Here is a 17912-nt window from a genome sequence, read left to right on the forward strand (position 1 = left end):
CAGATGGTAACTTGTATCGGAGAGCCTTCAACTGGCCCAGACGGCCACACAATAAAAGCCAACAACCAAGCAGCTGTATTTCGAAAGGACAGAAAAACAGGGTGAGATTAGGCTCTGCATACTTTCCCAATATACTACATGCTAAGTACACGCTAGGAACAGTTTGCGCGTCTTGCTGTCCTTACACCACACTTCTGCTCAAACTTTCTGCTACTTGTCATTTTTACATCTCGAATGCACTAGTATACGTCCCGCCTTGTGTTGGGCCTTTCCACTCTAGTCTCAGGTACGTTACCTTACAGAATCCGTCCGTGTATGTAGCAGGCTGGAAGAACCGTGGGGAAAGTATTAGTTAGCAATGTTCTCTTTATCTCATGCTAGTGGAACTCCAAGTCATCAGGATATTAATACTGCACAGATATATTTCAAACCCCCTGTATATGTCAATGACAGACAAAATGTTGAAAGGAAAAACAATCTAAAATATTTATTTAATTCATCATTATACATAACTATGACTAAAGTGAAACATTCAAGCAATCAATAATTTTGCATTATACAGACGCATTCATAAAATACAGTCATTATAGTACATGGTAAAATACAGGCTGTGCATTTCCTTCAACCAGGGTAAAGAATACATTAGACATGCCAATCTTTTTTCATTCCACTCAACAGTGTGTTCCTGCTCCTTTATAAAAGTTCCTGGCTTTCGACAGACAAGGGTTATGGGTCTGTTGTGAGGGGTGTTGCCCACCCCCAGGGTTATGTGTCTGTTGTGAGGGGTGTTGCCCACCCCCAGGGTTATGGGTCTGTTGTGAGGGGTGTTGCCCACCCCCAGGGTTATGGGTCTGTTGTGAGGGGTGTTGCTCACCAACCGCCCCCAGGGTGCATGGGCATGACCTTCCAGGGAGGGGGGTGATAAGGTTGCCAGGGGGGATTGACCTGCCAGGTAGGGGGCTGATAAGGTTGCCGGGGGGGATTGACCTTCCAGGGAGGGGGCTGATAAGGTTGCCAGGGGGGATTGACCTGCCAGGTAGGGGGCTGATAAGGTTGCCAGGGGGGATTGACCTGCCAGGTAGGGGGCTGATAAGGTTGCCAGGGGGGATTGACCTTCCAGGGGGGGGGCTGATAAGGTTGCCGGGGGGGATTGACCTTCCAGGGAGGGGGCTGATAAGGTTGCCGGGGGGGATTGACCTTCCAGGGAGGGGGGTGATAAGGTTGCCGGGGGGGATTGACCTTCCAGGGAGGGGGCTGATAAGGTTGCCGGGGGGGATTGACCTGCCAGGGAGGGGGCTGATAAGGTTGCCGGGGGGGGATTGACCTGCCAGGGAGGGGGGTGATAGGGGGGCCTGGGTCTGACCTTCCAGGGAGGGGGGTGATAGGGGGGCCTGGGTCTGACCTTCCAGGGAGGGGGGTGATAGGGGTGCACCCTGGCCAGCCGCGAGGGAAACTCATCCCGCCTCCTCATCCCAGGTAATCTCGGCCAGAAACAAGGAAGGAGTGGGACGCCTTTTCCTAGGAGCCATTTGAGGAAATATTAAAATCACTTAGGAGTGCTGGGTCAAAGACAAGGATTTAACTGTCGAGCTGTTACTGCTGGCCTCTTGAGCACGCTTCAAGTCCAGTCAAATGCATGCAACACTTTTGAAAAAGTAAAGTCAAGGACCACTGCAGGCCTCCACAAGTAGGGAGACGCAGTAAACACTCACCCAAGTTTGGTTAGTTTGAGTTTAGACCGGCGGTCCTCAAAGGCCGGTGCTCGTTGGAGAGTTAAGTCTCTTTGAACGTCTCTTAAGCTTTCTGTAAAATCTTCCATCTCTGACCCATGTTTTGATATCAAAACCATGGCAATGGAAGAAAATTGGGTTCTCAAATACAAAATATCACCACTAAATTAAAATGGGAAATAGGCATCAACAGATCCATGGATATGACCATGCCTCATAAACACTGTATGAATGTAATTCGATCTGGCCCAAATAAGTCTACAGAAAAGCTGAAGCGAGAGTGGGCAGACCTCCGGTTTATAAAAGACCACAGCCCGACTGAAAGGGCAAGCGGATGATGACCAATTCCAATAATGGGGGTACATTTGCTGAGTCACTGATTAGTTTCACCCTGGATGTCTAAAAATAGTGACTGGATGGTTCAAATGAACACAAATGTTTGTCTGCTATTCTATCCCAAACTCTATGTTAGGCCTTCTAAGCATTTAGGTAGTGCTGTTGGCTATAGATCTATACAATATACCACAGGAAGGGTAATAAGAGGAACTAGTTCCTGCTTCTCCGCTGAGCGGTCAACACATCCCATAATGCAGCAGAATGGTTAACCCCTAAAAGTCTCCTCCATTCATGCAACAGTTGCCTGAATACAAGAGGCTGAGGAAGTATGTTCTGCATATTCTTTGGTTGGTGAAAAGGGAGAGAGGCAAAAGGGACAGCAATGACGCATAAAGAGGTTCTTCTAAGCCATTGTGAATTCTCAGGGGTCCGTCTTGAATGAGGTCATTATTGTTCTGTTGCAATCAATAAAGCCCTTCTCTGAGGACAGACTCCTCTGATTGCCTAGTGGGCTATCAAAAAAAAAGTATTAAATAAAACCACAGTGTGCAGCAAGACACATTCTTATACAGCAATGTGCAGGCGCCTTGCAATCAAGTGGCTTGTTTAAAACAAAAGGGAGGGGGGAAAAAGGAAGGAAAGTTCAAGGAAAGTGTGGCGTCATTGCGCTACTGCTGATTTTAAACCATTCTGAATGTGTTGGTGCACAATGAAAGGGTTCAACGGCCTTCAGCCGGCCTTCTGTTCCCTTTGGGTTTCTCTATTGGCATAGCCCCACAAGCCACCACACCTGCCAACCTTGGACAATATTTATAGAATTATGAACATATTATCTATATTTGTATAATAAAACACACCACTCTGATTAAGTGGTAAAATTCCACCTGGATAATGTCAACATCAACCTGTAATGAGCGGCTGAGGATAAGTCGGCTTATTTTTGTTTGGTAGTAGCAGCTACTTTCACATAACCATGTCGTACTTTACATAAGTACATCTATAAAAGTACATCCGAAGATTCAACTGTGCAGGAAGAAATATAGACAAATTTACAATTGCTATCCATTAGCAATGAAATATTTGCGTATTAGAAATGGCAACGCATTTCCCTTGAAAATTGAAATGCCTTAAACAGGTCATGGGTCAGTGAATCAAGTCTGCGCAAGGACTAAAAAGGTTCAGTCACATCCACTATGGACACTAAATAATTGTATTTTCTGACAAGTTGGATTTAGCAAGCCTGTCACTTCTTCAACTGACCTAACCGCTGTTGAATGCAGTTATTGTGCAGGAAAACAAAGATAATCTGTTCATTCTGCCTAAATTGGACTTAGGGTTAATATGTAACCCTAGATGTGCAGGGGAGATCAGTAACTGACAGTCTTCAGCACGATGTCTTGACCCATGGCAAGTTGGAATATAGAACGAAGATAGTCCCTTTCCGGTATGAGTTTAGCAATCTCAAAAGAATGCTGTTGCAAAAATATGAAAACTATAACCAAGGTACTCGGGGACAAGAATATGATGGGACTTTACTGATTACAATTAGTAGTGGTGCAACCGTTCACGGGTTACCCGTGATCCGTACGGATCAACCCTCACGGTTCGGGACGCAAGTGATCCACGGATCGGCTGATAAAAAAAAAGTTGTGCGTTCACGTGATCAGCGCATTTTTAAAGGACAATTCCAGTATTTACAACATCATCAAGTATCGTAGCGAAATACAGTTTGTCATGTTTTATTTGGCGTTCCGTAAATCCCATTGAAACAGAGGCGGAAATGGGCGGTTTATGTTTGGTTGTAGTCTTTCCGCTCGGTCCAGTCTTTCCTTGCAATGAGCAATGAGTCTTCCAACAGAAATCAATGGATTTACAAAATGCCAAATAAAACACGACAGAAAATGTATTTCGCTAACATACTTGATTAAAAAAAAGAAGATGAGGATGTCTGCATTGCCTTGGGAGAGTGCAGACTCTAAACTCTCCCCAGGCATGCAGACATCCTGAATTTAAAGTTGTAAATCCAGGGTTAGGGATTATTTACTATCCATGTTAGATTGCACTTTATTTTGTTAAGTTTTTATTTTATGTGGACACAAGCAATTTTTTAAGTATTGACTATGCTTAAAGGAAGCACGATTATTAACTAATTTTTCACTTTATTTTGTTTTTACACATTTGAAGATTTTATTGAAAGTCACATTTGTCTTGTTATCTTTTTTGTTGTTAGGGTTAGGGGTTAGGGTTAGGGTCACGGGTCGGATCCGAAAATGATCCGACCCGTGACTCAAAAACCGTGACACGATCCGAACCGTGGGTTTTGTGATCCGTTGCACCCCTAACAATTAGGCTACATTTTAATAATTCTGTCTATTATTATAGATTATCGGAATAGCATCAAAGTGATTCAAAAACACAAAAAGTGATCATAAAAGGATGTTTTCTTCTGCATATTTTTAACCAACTTCGGTTACCTGTGAAAAACTATTTGCGTAGCTGGTGCGCTAAACGCATGCAAACACATAAGAGCAACACAAAACTTAAAGGGGACATCTCATACCACCAGGTGTGAGTGTGATTCGCCATTACAAGCAGGTTTGAAAATGTGCAGCATTGTGACATCACAGGTGGGCGTGTCCATCTATCCGTCACAAATCTAGATGGACACGCCCACCTGTGATGTCACAATGCTGCACATTTTGAAAACGGCTTGTAATGGCGAATCAGACTCACACCTGGTGGTACGAGATGTCCCCTTCAACCAACTTAACCTCTAAAGCACCATTTTGGAGGGCTTGGTGGAAGACTGAAGCAGGGCTGGGCTTATGTGGCTAGCGCTTTATCTGCTGGGTGGCACAACGCGGCTGAACACTCCGATCCTTCTCAGAGATGGGTTTTTATGCGGGGACGCGATAAATTACGATTTTCCTGGTGGCTCTGTTGGAGAGGTCAGAGCGGGGGTGGGGGGGGGGCTTACACGTAGTGGCTAAACCGTGCAGGCGAGAGAAGAGTTTAGAAGGTCGTTTGGGGATACACTCAGAATGAGCCTGAAGAAAGTGTCAAGTCTCTCTTTCTACGCCACTTTATCACACTTGTAGTTGCCAATGGCTTCATCAATGACACCCCTTATGTTAGGGGTGTCGAGGCAATCAAGGCCATGAAAAACGGTAAAAACCTATAAAGAAAGGAGGGGAATTTTTCGAATAAAATACGCTGAGGATTTACAAATATGACAAATAAAATACCTAAGGTTACGGTGATATTTCATCAATATAAAACTTGAAGCAAGTGCAGACGCTGTCAGAACAAAGCAGCGAATAGCAAACAGTGATTTAGGCGAGGCGTAGACACAGATTGTAAACATAGCCATTCATCAAAATGACAAATAAACATGAAGCAATATCTCACCTGGGTTTGATGGTATGTTACATGAGGGCAACTGGCGTCTGATTGGTTGACAAAGATCCCACTGGAAAGGAGGGAAGTGATTTCTGGGGAAATCTAAATAAAAAAAGCAGAAGAGTACTGGTTTTCAGTGAGCAAACAACTCAACATGTAGAAAATGTCAAAAAAAATAAGCAAATATTTCATGACATGGCAATTTTTGGACTGTTGTATCCCCAGCGGTCAAGAAGAACACTGGTGAAGTTACTTAATCTTTGTCTTAGCCCACCTTCCCAGTCCCCTCCGAGCCCCAGCCTGCCTTCCCAGTCCCCTCCGAGCCCCAGCCCACCTTCCCAGTCCCCTCCGAGCCCCAGCCCACCTTCCCAGTCCCCTCCGAGCCCCAGCCCACCTTCCCAGTCCCCTCCGAGCCCCAGCCCACCTTCCCAGTCCCCTCCGACCCCCAGACACTCACCAGCCGGGCCCGCTAGCCCCCAGACGGCCGGCCTGAGACCCAGGAGCGGCGGAGGACTCATCTTCACCCCCCAGGCTGCCGCTGCGTGGTGCAACAGGAGCGCGCTGGCCCAGCGTTGGGCGTGCCCGTCCCAGGGCGCGCCGGCGGGCCTCCAGTGCTGCAGGAGGCAGCGGAAGTGGTAGTGCAGGTCGAGGACGTCCAGGCCGTACGCCCGGGCCAGCGTGCCGCTGCAGAGGTTGGCCTCCATGGCCTTGCCCTGCAGGCTGAGCTTCAGGTGCCCGGTCTGTGGGATCACGTCACACCAGACTACTGTAGAGGGTAGTCTTTATTGTCCCCGAGGGGCAATATGATTGCAAACAGTAGTAAACGCAGCCAATACACAACATAACAGAAATAAAAACATAAAAAACGTAAATACATATAACGTACAGTAACAGACAGTAGAACCTGATAAAATTGCAATGAGACAAAGCACTAAGAGTTCATCAGTCCTTGTTACACTGTGTGTGCAATAGACCCGTCAGCCCGCCGCTGCGCTCGATTAGCAACACAATGCATGGCCGACGCCGCCCACGCAGCTTTGTGGACGCGTCACATTGACAGGCTCGATACGCTATATCAATGTATCCTATTGTCGCTGCATGAAGCAAAACAGCATTTTCTACTGTAGAGAAAATGCTGTTTAGGAGAAGTGGAATGAAAGTGGAGGGATGGATGGAATTCCTGCTTCATTCTTTGTACACTTTCCTGTGCTCGGAATGGGCCAATTATTTTCTTGTCTGAGTCGCTTGGTATCTGCAGTGATAGTGATGGGGTTGAGAAATATCCCAATACTAAAAGCATTTGCCATCGACACAGCGCAGAAATATTGTAATTGGTGAGTGGTGCATTTTTGTTGCTGCATCATCTTTATTTTGTAGTGTACAGAAAGGGATCAAAACTCTGAAAACTTGCACTGCATCTGCACTAAAAACAGAACCCATCATACTGTGTTGAGGATCCACACCCGGATACAGGCGTCAGTAGTCACCGTCTTCAGCTGCTCAAAGAACTTATGGAGGTTCCTGTGATATTGGGGTAACCAGTCTTGGCTGCACCTGTAACAGCGGAAACAGCAGGGTTACATTTTACAACAGTTCAATCAGGAGAGACTACTTTTTGACATGAACCACAACATTTATTGACAATGACAACATATTTGGCGATTGGATATCATCAAATGATCCTTCACGGGGACAGTGGCTCCATGAAGTGTGCCAGGATAACCCCCCCCCCCCCCCCCCCCCCCGACAATAGTGTCTAGACCAGGGGTGTCCAAACTTTTCACTGAGGGCCACATGCAGAAAAATCTACGAAGGGCCGGGCCACTTGGCAAAAATAACACATTTTTAACCATATGAAACCACAATAACTTAATGCATTTATATATTTGTTTATAGATGACATATTTATTATTTTTAACCATTTAAATCAGGGCTTTTCTGTCTGTCTCTAACACCCTGAAAAGGGGAGAAGTAAATAATTCTCTTTCAACAGTATTTACATAGGTACATTGTTTTCGAAAAGAACGTATTAAAGGCAGAAAATATACAACTTCTTCACATTCAATAAGTGAACTCAACAGTCTTGTTTTCGATACTTAAGTAAAAGCAAATGTAACATGTAAGTATTACTATACAAACTCAAATGAAGTGCAAAGAAATAAAATAAATATTACATGTAGACATGTACCATTCGTGTGTAATTTCCAATTTTTTTTTCTCATTTTATCTCGCCCTAATGCGCTGTCTCATACTGTATTAACATATGAATGTTGTGTAATATATTTTTAACTCGCCTAAAGTAGGAACAGCGTTACACTCAGTGGGAGCAGTGATGCTGCGCTTTGGACTGAAGGATGGCTGGCATGTCCGGCGTAAGTTTGGTGGTTGAGATGCGAAGGACATCACAGAGATGGCTGTCTGTCATTTTGCTTCTCAATCGGCTTTTGTTCAGGGTTAAAAGAGAAATGTTTGCTCACATATATATGTTGAGCCTAACAGGCTCATCATTCTTTTTGCGTGGCGCGTCATCATAGGAAACTTGGCCTTTTCCAAGCTCCGGTAGAAGTCGGGTAGGGAGAGAAGCTGGTGTTGATTCTTCAGGTGGTCATCACACTGCATTTCGATCAGTTCCATCTGCAGACTCTCTTGCACGTCTTCTGCGGCCATCAGGAAAGGAGTCGAGAACAGCTTTATTTCTTTTTCAATGTTAGAAAAATCTTGGAAACGCCGACTGAACTCTCATGAGAGTTGCGATCACAGACACGTATTTATCATTTTTAGCAGAAATATTTGCCTCTGGAAAAGCAGCATTAATTTCTGACAGCGTGGGGAAATGCGCAACATTGAAGTTACGTAGTTGTGTCTCAAAGAGACGGAGCTTGACACAGAAGGATTTCATGTGCACATACAGTTGTGGCACAAGTTGGTCTTTTCCTTGTAGGTCAGTGAATAAAACCGCTTCAGCACGGCACCGCGACTAAGCCAGCACTTCCGAATGGTAGAGTAGGTCCCCGTATTCAGAATCTACATCAGACAGGAAAGCTTGGAATTCTCTGTGGTAGAGCCCTCGTGCTCTAATAATGTTGACGGTTTTCACAACCGTGTTCATCACATCGCCAAGCTGGACTGTCTTGGCACAGCGGGCTTCCTGGTGGACGATACAGTGCATTTTAACAGCGGTGCCTCCACACTCTCGGACATTTGCGCACACCAAAGAGGCCATTCCTTTACGCTCGCCTGTCATAGCCGGAGCCCCATCAGTTGTTACTCCACACATCTTGTCCCATTTAAGTCCGGTCTTCTCAATTGCATCTGACACAGCTTCAAACATGTCAGTTCCCGTTGTTGTGCCCTTTAAACTCCTCAGATCAAGCAGCTCCTCCGTAGTACAAAAGTTGTCGTAAACTCCCCTCAAAAATATTAATAGCTGAGCGGTGTCGGTAGTAGTGGATATAACTACAGAATAAATTCTCAAAATTCCTCCCAAATGCCTAAATTATTGCTCAGTAGATGGATCACACCCCGTTATAATTGGACACGTACCCAGAAGTAAAAAAAAATGATGACTGTATTAGTTATTTATAAGATCCCTAATCAACCCCTTATTTCATAACGTGACATCTTCCTCACTGACAAGTATGCTCATAGACATCGGGGCAGCGGAGCTATATGTTTGACCTCAAATTGTATCGCCCCCTATCAGCGAAATGCTAACAAACTGTTTGGAGACGTGCTTACCGTTAACACAAATGTCTGACAAATTTGAGCACCTTTGCGAAATCAGGGGCTGAGCTATACGAGTCACCTATCCGGAATAATACATAAACCCTTGAATAACAATGGGTATATTCCTTGAATAACTAATAATTGGCATTACGTTAATTGCATATATTTAAATAAAAGTTTACTTCAACACAAGCCTCTTATGCAAGTAAACATTTGGTTGAAGAACCAAAGAACCAATGTGAAGCCACTTTCTTCATTTCTATCATACTTTTGCAAAGCAAGTCACTAAACCCCAAGTCACTCGAGCTTCACGGCAAGCGCAATCAATGAAATTGGACGACCTCCGAAGTGTATTAAACGTACTGCGTTATGTGAGGGATTCCAAAGAAAATGTGTTCTTCAGAATACTACTGACTTGCATACGCTGTAGAATCCATGAGAAAACAAGGACATCAGGAATGCTATTGATCATTTGTGCCGCTGCGACTGGATTTCTTAAAAAATTGGTTCGTTCATCTTTCTATACAAAACTATTCAGAACCCTTTGTAAACAACCCTCTACTTTAGCCAGTCTAACAAGCAAGGGTCACAGCCACCTTCAATAAAAAAAAACATGCATACGTCAATAGAATAGTCAAGTCAAATATCTTTTAAGTTTAGTTTGGGGTGCTGTTTTTGTGATGAAAACTTCACAAGTAACAAAACTTTTCTAAAGACTACCATCACCATAATGGAATCGGTTACTTATAATTGGATCCCGGTGCCCTGGGAGAGAGCTGGACAAATATATACATTAAAAAGTGTACACACACCACAGAAACCCACCAGGGGAGCACATCAACAACAGAATACAGAGTACGAGAGATGGATACCTGGACACGTCACAGATGGAGGAGTTGGCGACGAGGAGGTCTGGTTTGAGGCCTCCGCGGAGGTCCTCCAGGATGCTCTCCATGTAGGGCGAGTAGACACAGCTCAGGAAGTAGTAGCGCACCAGGTGATGCTTGGAGCGGTACTGACGCACCTCCCTGTAGCCGGGGCCATTGCTCAAGGGCCCCAGACTACCACCTTCAACCAGGCCGTCCCGTTCAAATGAAGCTTCACCCTTTTATAATGGTTGGGAGATGAAGTCACATGCCAAATTAAGTTGAAGGGGTTTACATGTAAAGTAAATAAAGAAGATTTGTGTACCTTGGCTTACTAAATATATGCTTGTGACAGTTGGATGAATAGTCAAAATTACAAATGCACATTCCTGATATTACATATTAAAGCCTATATGGGCAATTTGAAGAAACCATGTTTTTTTTAAGTAGCCAACTGGAAACAATGTAGGTAGACTGACAGCTAGCCCATGCAAAAGATTAATTCGGGCAGAATTAAATGATTGGATGGTTTTATTACAGGTCTGCTGCAGCCAGATGACAGCTGTTTTGTAAAAACGTGTCAACAGCATTGGATTTATTGATTGCTGTCTTGGTGTGAAGAGAATTTCAACAAACAAACAAAAAATGCTTCTAAATTAAATTGCCTTTCTATGCTTCTTTGGAGATACCAAAGTAACCTAGCTTTAGAAAGTATCCAGCCGCAATAAAGTCATGCAGCTCTTTATAGCATTCAAGTAGTTGGAAACTGGAACGACGGGCAGGTTTAATACAGGCCTGAAACAGCAGCAGATAGTTATTTTTTAAATGTTTTAAGACCCTGATTGATTTATTGCTGTCGGGTTGTAAAGAGAAAAAGAAAAAAGGATTCTACTATAATATGGCCTCCCCTTGCTTTAATCCTCACAGGGGACAATATGTAGAGCTAGGGACGAGGGCTAGCTCGTCGATGGCCCACTTCACCTTGGACTTCAGCTGAGAGCTCGTCAGGAACGTTTCCTTCTGAAGCAGCAGGACGAGGTCTTTATACATGGAGCGCTGTACTGAAACACACATGTTATCCGAACGGTTTTTAAGTAATGAATTGGTGTCGTGGCTGATTCAAGTACACAGCATTAAAGTGCAAACTATTGATTTTCTCACCTGAACCACCCAGAATCACAACAAATTTGTTGTGCAGCAGTTGGCTGGCTTCATTTAATGTCACAAATCCTAGCATGTTCGCAGCTTTTTGTTTTTAAAAAAAAGAAGTTTAAAACCGTCAACAAATAGGATAATACTGCCTGTCGAGTGAATGTATTCTTTAACGATTAAAACCACTGCAACTTGAATACCGTTGTGTCTTGCACAACAGATGACATTTTGGATTGTGTGCGGTAGAAGCGACACAGGTGTCTCGGGTGCTAAGTAGGCGACAGAAAGTTAATTGGCTTAATCAGCTGCAGCTCGAGTTGTGATTCGGTTACTCAAAACGCGCCCTTTTAAATGCGTTTGATGCCCGTTGGTTCCTTTGGAATATAATATCTTTGGATATTTTCATATGGATTTATCTTTTGAAATTGGGGAAACAGTATTATCCATTAGGCTCGACAGGGGGCACTACAGCCCAGCCCATTTCTGAACTACGGACGATTGCGCATGCGTGCAAGTGTGCCGTCTGTTTAGAAGTCAACAGATATATCTATTATATTAAGAAAATAGTTTTCTTTGTCGTTGCATATATTTGTTCCCCACAAAGAAAACAGCTACATTTGTCTTAGAATACCCTTTTTCATTATTCTCAAATATCAAGAATCTCAAAATGTATTCAAAGTTAGTCCACGGCCCTCCGCTATACGAACAAAGTTAATCCCTGTTTCATTAGAAAATCAAATTAACATCCCATACCATTATTCAAGTGTAACTGTTGGCATCTTAAATTGAAGGGAGCCTTAGATCCCATCTTGAGTATCAGGCATGGTGGTCTTTGTTTATTTAGCTGGAGATCTGCGTTTAGAATCTACAAAGACAGGTAGTTTAACAACTCTGCATCGCAAACAAACCAGTGGCAAGGAGCAGTCCTCTATCTCCTTCTCCAGTGCGTTAACTGAATCTGATCTAAATGACGAAATGGCTGGAACCAAAGATATAAAAAAAAATTGATAAATAAAAAAAAAAAAAAAAAAGTATAAAATTATAAGGCAGAAAATACATAAAACATCGAAGGACTTTTATTTCCCAAACTTGCATTCTACCAGCACCAGTTCAGTAGTTCGCCCACACATGCACATTAAAAATCTATCCTGGTTCCCTCCTAAACCTGGAGTCTATGGATCAGGACGTGCCCGTCTAATCCACCTGTTGGTGTTGCCTGCGCAGCCCTTGGAGGCTGTTATTGTGATAAAGGCTGTACAAACAAACTTGAATGTTGATGTTGTCTCTCACGTTCTACGGCCTCATGGGTGCGCCCCTTTATTTCCTCCCGGTCCCAACAAAGAGAAGCCACTCAACAGTAAACCCACCATCTGGCAGAAACGAGTGGGTATTAACACAGGGACATGGCACACTCTGTTTCTATTGTCGCAGAGTGCCCCATGAGGACACACACACACACACACACACACACACACACACACACACACACAAAAACGTTTGCTCCTTCAGCAGAGTACAGAGAGAGGATCTCTTGGTGTTGAGAGCGGAATATGGATGTAGCCCCAGGATTGGGCTGTCTCTGTCAACCAAGTCGAAAATTGGGGGAAAGATGGAATATCGATATCCCTGGAGGTCGGCACAGATTGGAAAGACACACCGTATGGCTTAGTATAGCAAAGTAACCTTTACAGAATGGTGTGTGTATGTGTGTGTGTGTGTGTGTGTGTGTTTGTGTGTGTCTATCTCTGTTTGTCTCTCTCTCTCTCTCTCTCTCGCTCCATGTTTTCTACGAGGGTACAAACCCTCCAGTTCCCTTTGGAATTTTCTAGAAACAAGCTGTATATCATTATATTTGTACCTTCCAAGCTATTATATATTATATATCCCTTGTTTACTATATCCGATTATTTATTGACCTTTCTACGCCGATTTGGTAATTTAAATATGGGCTCTACATCCATTTGCAGTGTATTTATAGAGTCTTCTATCACAATCACAGTGGGGGCTGCTAATGAGGCCGGCGGTGCCTGGAATATGTACGAATGCACCGAATAAAGGATGTGTGGGAGGACTCCGATGGAAGAGCAGATCAGGGGCCGAAAAAACAAAAGCCGGGATGAGAAACACGTAGCCCACCATCCAGCGAAAATATATCTCAGTTTTTCCGACGTCCAAAAAAAAATCCTATGAAACGTCCCCCCGTTCATTTGTATGCATGCATCCACCGGCCGGCTGGGAGCGGAGCCACGGAAATCCATTAAGGTGTTCAGACCTGTCTGGCAGGGCCGGTACGGCGGCAGAGAGCCTCATGCCGGAGATGCGGGGGGCCCCCTCTGGGATAGGCCTGAGTCGGACCACGTAGTCTGCAGTGAGCCGCTGAATATCCGACCCTTTGGGTTTGGTTGGGGCCTGCGTGGGGGTGGGAGAGTCGGTGGGGCTGGGCTGGTGGGTGGTGCTGGTGGGTGGGGTGTCTCTGGGTAATGGATAAAGAAAATGCCTGCATCAATATTTTCTCCCAACCAGGCCATTGCTCTCTGCTGTCCAATAGCGTTCCCTCTCAGCGTAGAGCGCCGCTCTCCCAGGGGAGGTGGTGGGGGTAGGTGGCCCCTCTTACAGATATCTCATTTCCAACCGACTGGGAAGCCATTAGGGAGAGAGCGGGCGAGTCGACCGGTGCCGAGGTCCACGGCGGCGCAGGAGAGAGAAACCAATCACACACGCACGCACGCACACACACACGCTCGCACGCACGCATGCACACACACACACACACACACTCAATGGTTTCCCGCACCATTCATCCCCCAAGGAGCCTCCACTGCAATTTTCTGTGCCGCAGACAATATCAGACTCCTAATCTGTGTCTTATTCGTCCCCCGTGGACGGGACGCTATAGGTCACGGCGCCCGGCCCATGGAGACATCCACGCTGACCCGCGTAAACGATGATGAAGTCGGGCTCCATTGAGGGGTTGCTGCGGGGAGAGTCAATGCTCTCGGGATGTACTTTCCACATGGGGCAGGTCGCAGCTGGCGTCAATGTGTGAGTGTCTGAGTGTGTGTGTGTGTGTGTGTGTGTGTGTGTGTGTGTGTGTGTGTGTGTGTGTGTGTGTGTGTGTGTGTGTGTGTGTGTGTGGACCAGGGATTTGATGCTCATTTTTCCTTGAAGGGCCCTCATTTTAAATCCATGTGCGATGGAAGTCCATTAAATTTGTGTTAATTTATGATTAGTTCAACATTTCAACGTTCCAATGTGGGACATATCGGGAAATATACAGTGTGTCTTAGAGTAACAAGAATTCCCCAGTGGGATTATTAAAGTGTTTTCTGAAGCAGAAATGCATGCTCAGATGCAAATACGGAATAGCTGTCGACTGCAATAACCAGCAATGGTGCTGTTCGGTGGTTTGATTAGAATGTGTGGTGCTTCTTTAAAGGGAAGGGAAGGCCATTTATTTGAGACGCATTTTTTGTCATATTTGTAAAAATTCTCGTTACATCCTGACAGCAGTCAATATATCAAACGCTTGACAAAAAAGATGAAAAAAGTCTAGTATCTGTGGCATTCGCAGGCCTGTATTAAAACCTACCCAACATTTCAGAAGCCAGAATAACATGATTGGATAGCCAACCTGTCTGTCTACCTCCCTACCTCCGTGCACTCATGCGAATTACCCGAGTCTTCCACAAAGCCTATGCCTACATCCAGCGAGCCAGCATCAGGTGTTTTGAGGAACGTCTTTGGAAGGAGGCCTGAAGGAAGGGGTGGGATTTTTTGCCAGTTGGATACTTTAAAAATCAAAGCGTTCTCTGGGGGGCTTCTCCAAGTTACCTAGCTTTAAGCAGAAATGAGTAAGACAGGCCAAACAGAAAGTGTATACAAACCATGTTTGTATACAAACCATGTTTGTATACACTGTGAGCATGAGTATGTACAATTATTATTTCCAATAAAACACATAAAGGCTCAAGGTTCTCTGTTGCAGCAATAACTTCCAACCTAGGACTCGCTCCTCGCCTGAAGGAGAAACAAGGAGAACGCTCAAGCTGTGATGAAGACAAACAAAAGTGTCACCACAGGAGAATTCTTCCGAGCAACGGTGAATTGCTGTAACGAACCTGCCGGCCAGCTCAGGGCCAAAGGAAACGTAACTTCAATAATCCCAACTCCATTTAAGGTTCTAACACTGCAGTGCCAAGGAAATGATATCAGGGAAATGGAAAAAAAACATGTCTGTCATGGCTCTGTTGACAACGAGCCAAAGCTTAGGATTCCATAGCAGATCCGTATTTCCAGGGGAAATACTATCATTGACCAGTAGATAAATGTTCTTTTTTTTTTTACAATCTTCAAAGGGACCTCACAAGGAGCGGAAAGCTGCTGTAGGTAAGATCGGAGAGTTTGAAAGACAGAGCACAGAAAGAGAGATTTTCAGGCAAGATGTATTCCCCGAACCAATCAGAGACGAGATGCCCTGATGGTCAGAAATTAGCTTGGCGCCGCTTAAAATTGAAACAGTCTCACACAAGGTTGGCCCCGCAGTCATCCAGAACAGATATTTCACAGAGCATTTCACTCACTAATAGCTGACAGATGGTGATGCTATTCCTTTTTTCCTGTTCAAATGATAGCTCCTAAATCACACTCATGTCACTTTAACACACATTATTCATGCTCAGTCTGAAAACCCCTTCAGCTATGGCCATGTAAAAAAAAAAAAAACACAAAAAAACACACATCCTGCCACACGTGTACATTTCCTGTAACATGTAGGCATGAATGGAGCAAGACGAGGAAGAAACCAAGCAGCCATTTTGTACAAAAAGGTTTTATGCAACAATTCAAAAGTCATCAACGCAGCAAAGACATTCAAACCAACATAACCAGCCAGATGGGGGTGGGCACCGCGCCTGTAGGGTGAAGGAGTTGGATCTGCACAGAAATAACAGCCAGAAACTGTATTCATCTGATTGTATACATATATCCTTTTATATATATATGTGTTTGAATGTGTGTGGTGTGTTGTGGTGTGTGTGTGTGTGTGTGTGTGTGTGTGTGTGTGAGTGTGTGTGCGTGTGTTTATACGGCTGAACACTTTAAGAGCATTCAGGACACGCCCCCCGAGGTATAAGAGACTTCTTTGGCACATGACATAAATGACGACAACAAAAAACAATATCTGTAAACAGATGACAATAACCACAACAAGGCCAGCGTTGCTTTTTTTCTTTCTCCGTTTTCTTACGTTTTTTTTTTTTTTTTAAGATAGCGTAAACAGATTGACAACAAATGATAGTAAAATAATAATAATAATTAAAAAACTGCGAAAAAGTTGAGGAGACGATCGTCCCCCCCTCTGGTGATAATATTAGATTCTTCTCAGTCTGCAAGTCCTCCGTGCAAAACCGCGTCACCATGGGAACATCAGTGCGGGGGGGGGGAAGGGTGTGTGTGTCATGGGAGCCACAGGGTCAAGGTCAAGTAGATTTTATCGTTGTTGTCTCAAGTCAGGCTAAACCGAATCTCTGCATTGACCTTCACATTGTCCTTGCCCCCCCCTCCCCTCCTCCAATTCGCTGGCCTTAGAACCCCCCCGCCCTCTCCAAGAGGTGTCTGTACTCTCTGTTAGTGCAAATAGGCCGTGCGTTCGCTGCCTTCTCAGCAGGAGGAGGAGGAGGAGGTGGTGGTGTTGCTGTGCTTCGGCAAACAAGGTCATTTTCGAAAGGGAGATGAGGCTGAGTTTGGTTTGGCTCCCGGCACGGGTCTATGTAAAGTAAAGGGGGGGGGGGGGGGGTTAGGAGACACACACAAGAAGAGCAAAGTCAGGGACCAGACACAGACCATAGTACACAACACTTGATTCCGAGTGAAACTTTGTAACGGCGACCATTTCCCAGTCGAAAAAATTCGAAGCATTTGAGCTGAACCTCCGTGCAGCTCAAAATGTAGCTTAAATGTATTGATCCGGTGAATGTTTGCGGCGAGCGAAGCCAATAGCAAAACTATTGATCGTCCACTCTTCACACATGGTGGGTCACGCTTCAACACCAGCCACTTTAACACCCCGACCACACAGGGAAACGGGATGTTTCCTGCCACTTTTATTTACTTATTTATTTGCAGGCCCCCTTTGGGTTCGTCCTCCCGACAACAATGAGCCCTTAAGAAATGGGTGAGAGTGCAGATCACAATGTGGCAGCACAATAGGCAGACGTCTGCCCGTGAAGGAGGTCCAGGCCGGGCTCGCTGCTCTGTGAGCCCCTCACACAGAAATCGATTGTCGGGAGAACAAAGTCTGATATCTGCCCCTGGCTACTACATCTCCAGGCTTACAGGCCAACAGCGCCGCTCTCGGGCAAGGCTTCAACAGACTTGAGCCCTAAATATCGCTTCATCGTGCCGGCTTCGTGCAGAGATAGGAGGGATGGGGGGGGTTAACATAGGCAACCTCTCAGTGTCAGGCTCTCACTTAACCTCTTTTGGAGAAATAATCAATGGACTCACAAGACATTGTTACACTACTTTAGAAACGTTCAGCCTAGGATACTTTCGGATCAAGATTTGGCTCTTCAAAGTATCGGAAAGGGAATTATTATAAATTTTATCCCCATTTAACTCCGCCTACATAACACCAGCCATCTTTTTTTCCTAGTAGAACAACTTGGAGTATACCGCGATCGTAGTTTTAGATGAATTTGGATTC

General features: G+C 44.8%; 2 protein-coding genes across 2 annotated transcripts in view; both read right to left on the bottom strand.

Annotated features, from left to right (window-relative positions):
- Positions 1–870: 870 nt before the first annotated feature.
- On the bottom strand, positions 871–14224 carry LOC307091316 (PC-esterase domain-containing protein 1A-like; the record flags this gene model as incomplete). Its single annotated transcript, XM_079758261.1, is given in 11 exon segments — positions 871–1197; positions 1364–1518; positions 5475–5567; positions 5923–6205; positions 6911–7019; positions 10064–10296; positions 11039–11118; positions 11219–11306; positions 11309–11376; positions 12577–12579; positions 14143–14224. Coding segments are annotated over 11 exon segments (1521 nt in total).
- Positions 14225–16070: 1846 nt separating this feature from the next.
- The window catches only part of adam19a (ADAM metallopeptidase domain 19a), a 110951-nt gene continuing 109109 nt past the window's right edge, over positions 16071–17912 (bottom strand). The window contains exon 23 of the mRNA XM_079757612.1: positions 16071–16973. Coding sequence (XP_079613738.1) covers positions 16922–16973 — 52 coding nt within the window. The 3' untranslated portion in view covers positions 16071–16921. The remainder of the gene's footprint in view (positions 16974–17912) is intronic.

The sequence above is a fragment of the Pollachius pollachius genome, assembly GCF_949987615.1.
Source record: "Pollachius pollachius genome assembly, chromosome: 20".
In the NCBI taxonomy this organism is placed as follows: domain Eukaryota; kingdom Metazoa; phylum Chordata; class Actinopteri; order Gadiformes; family Gadidae; genus Pollachius; species Pollachius pollachius.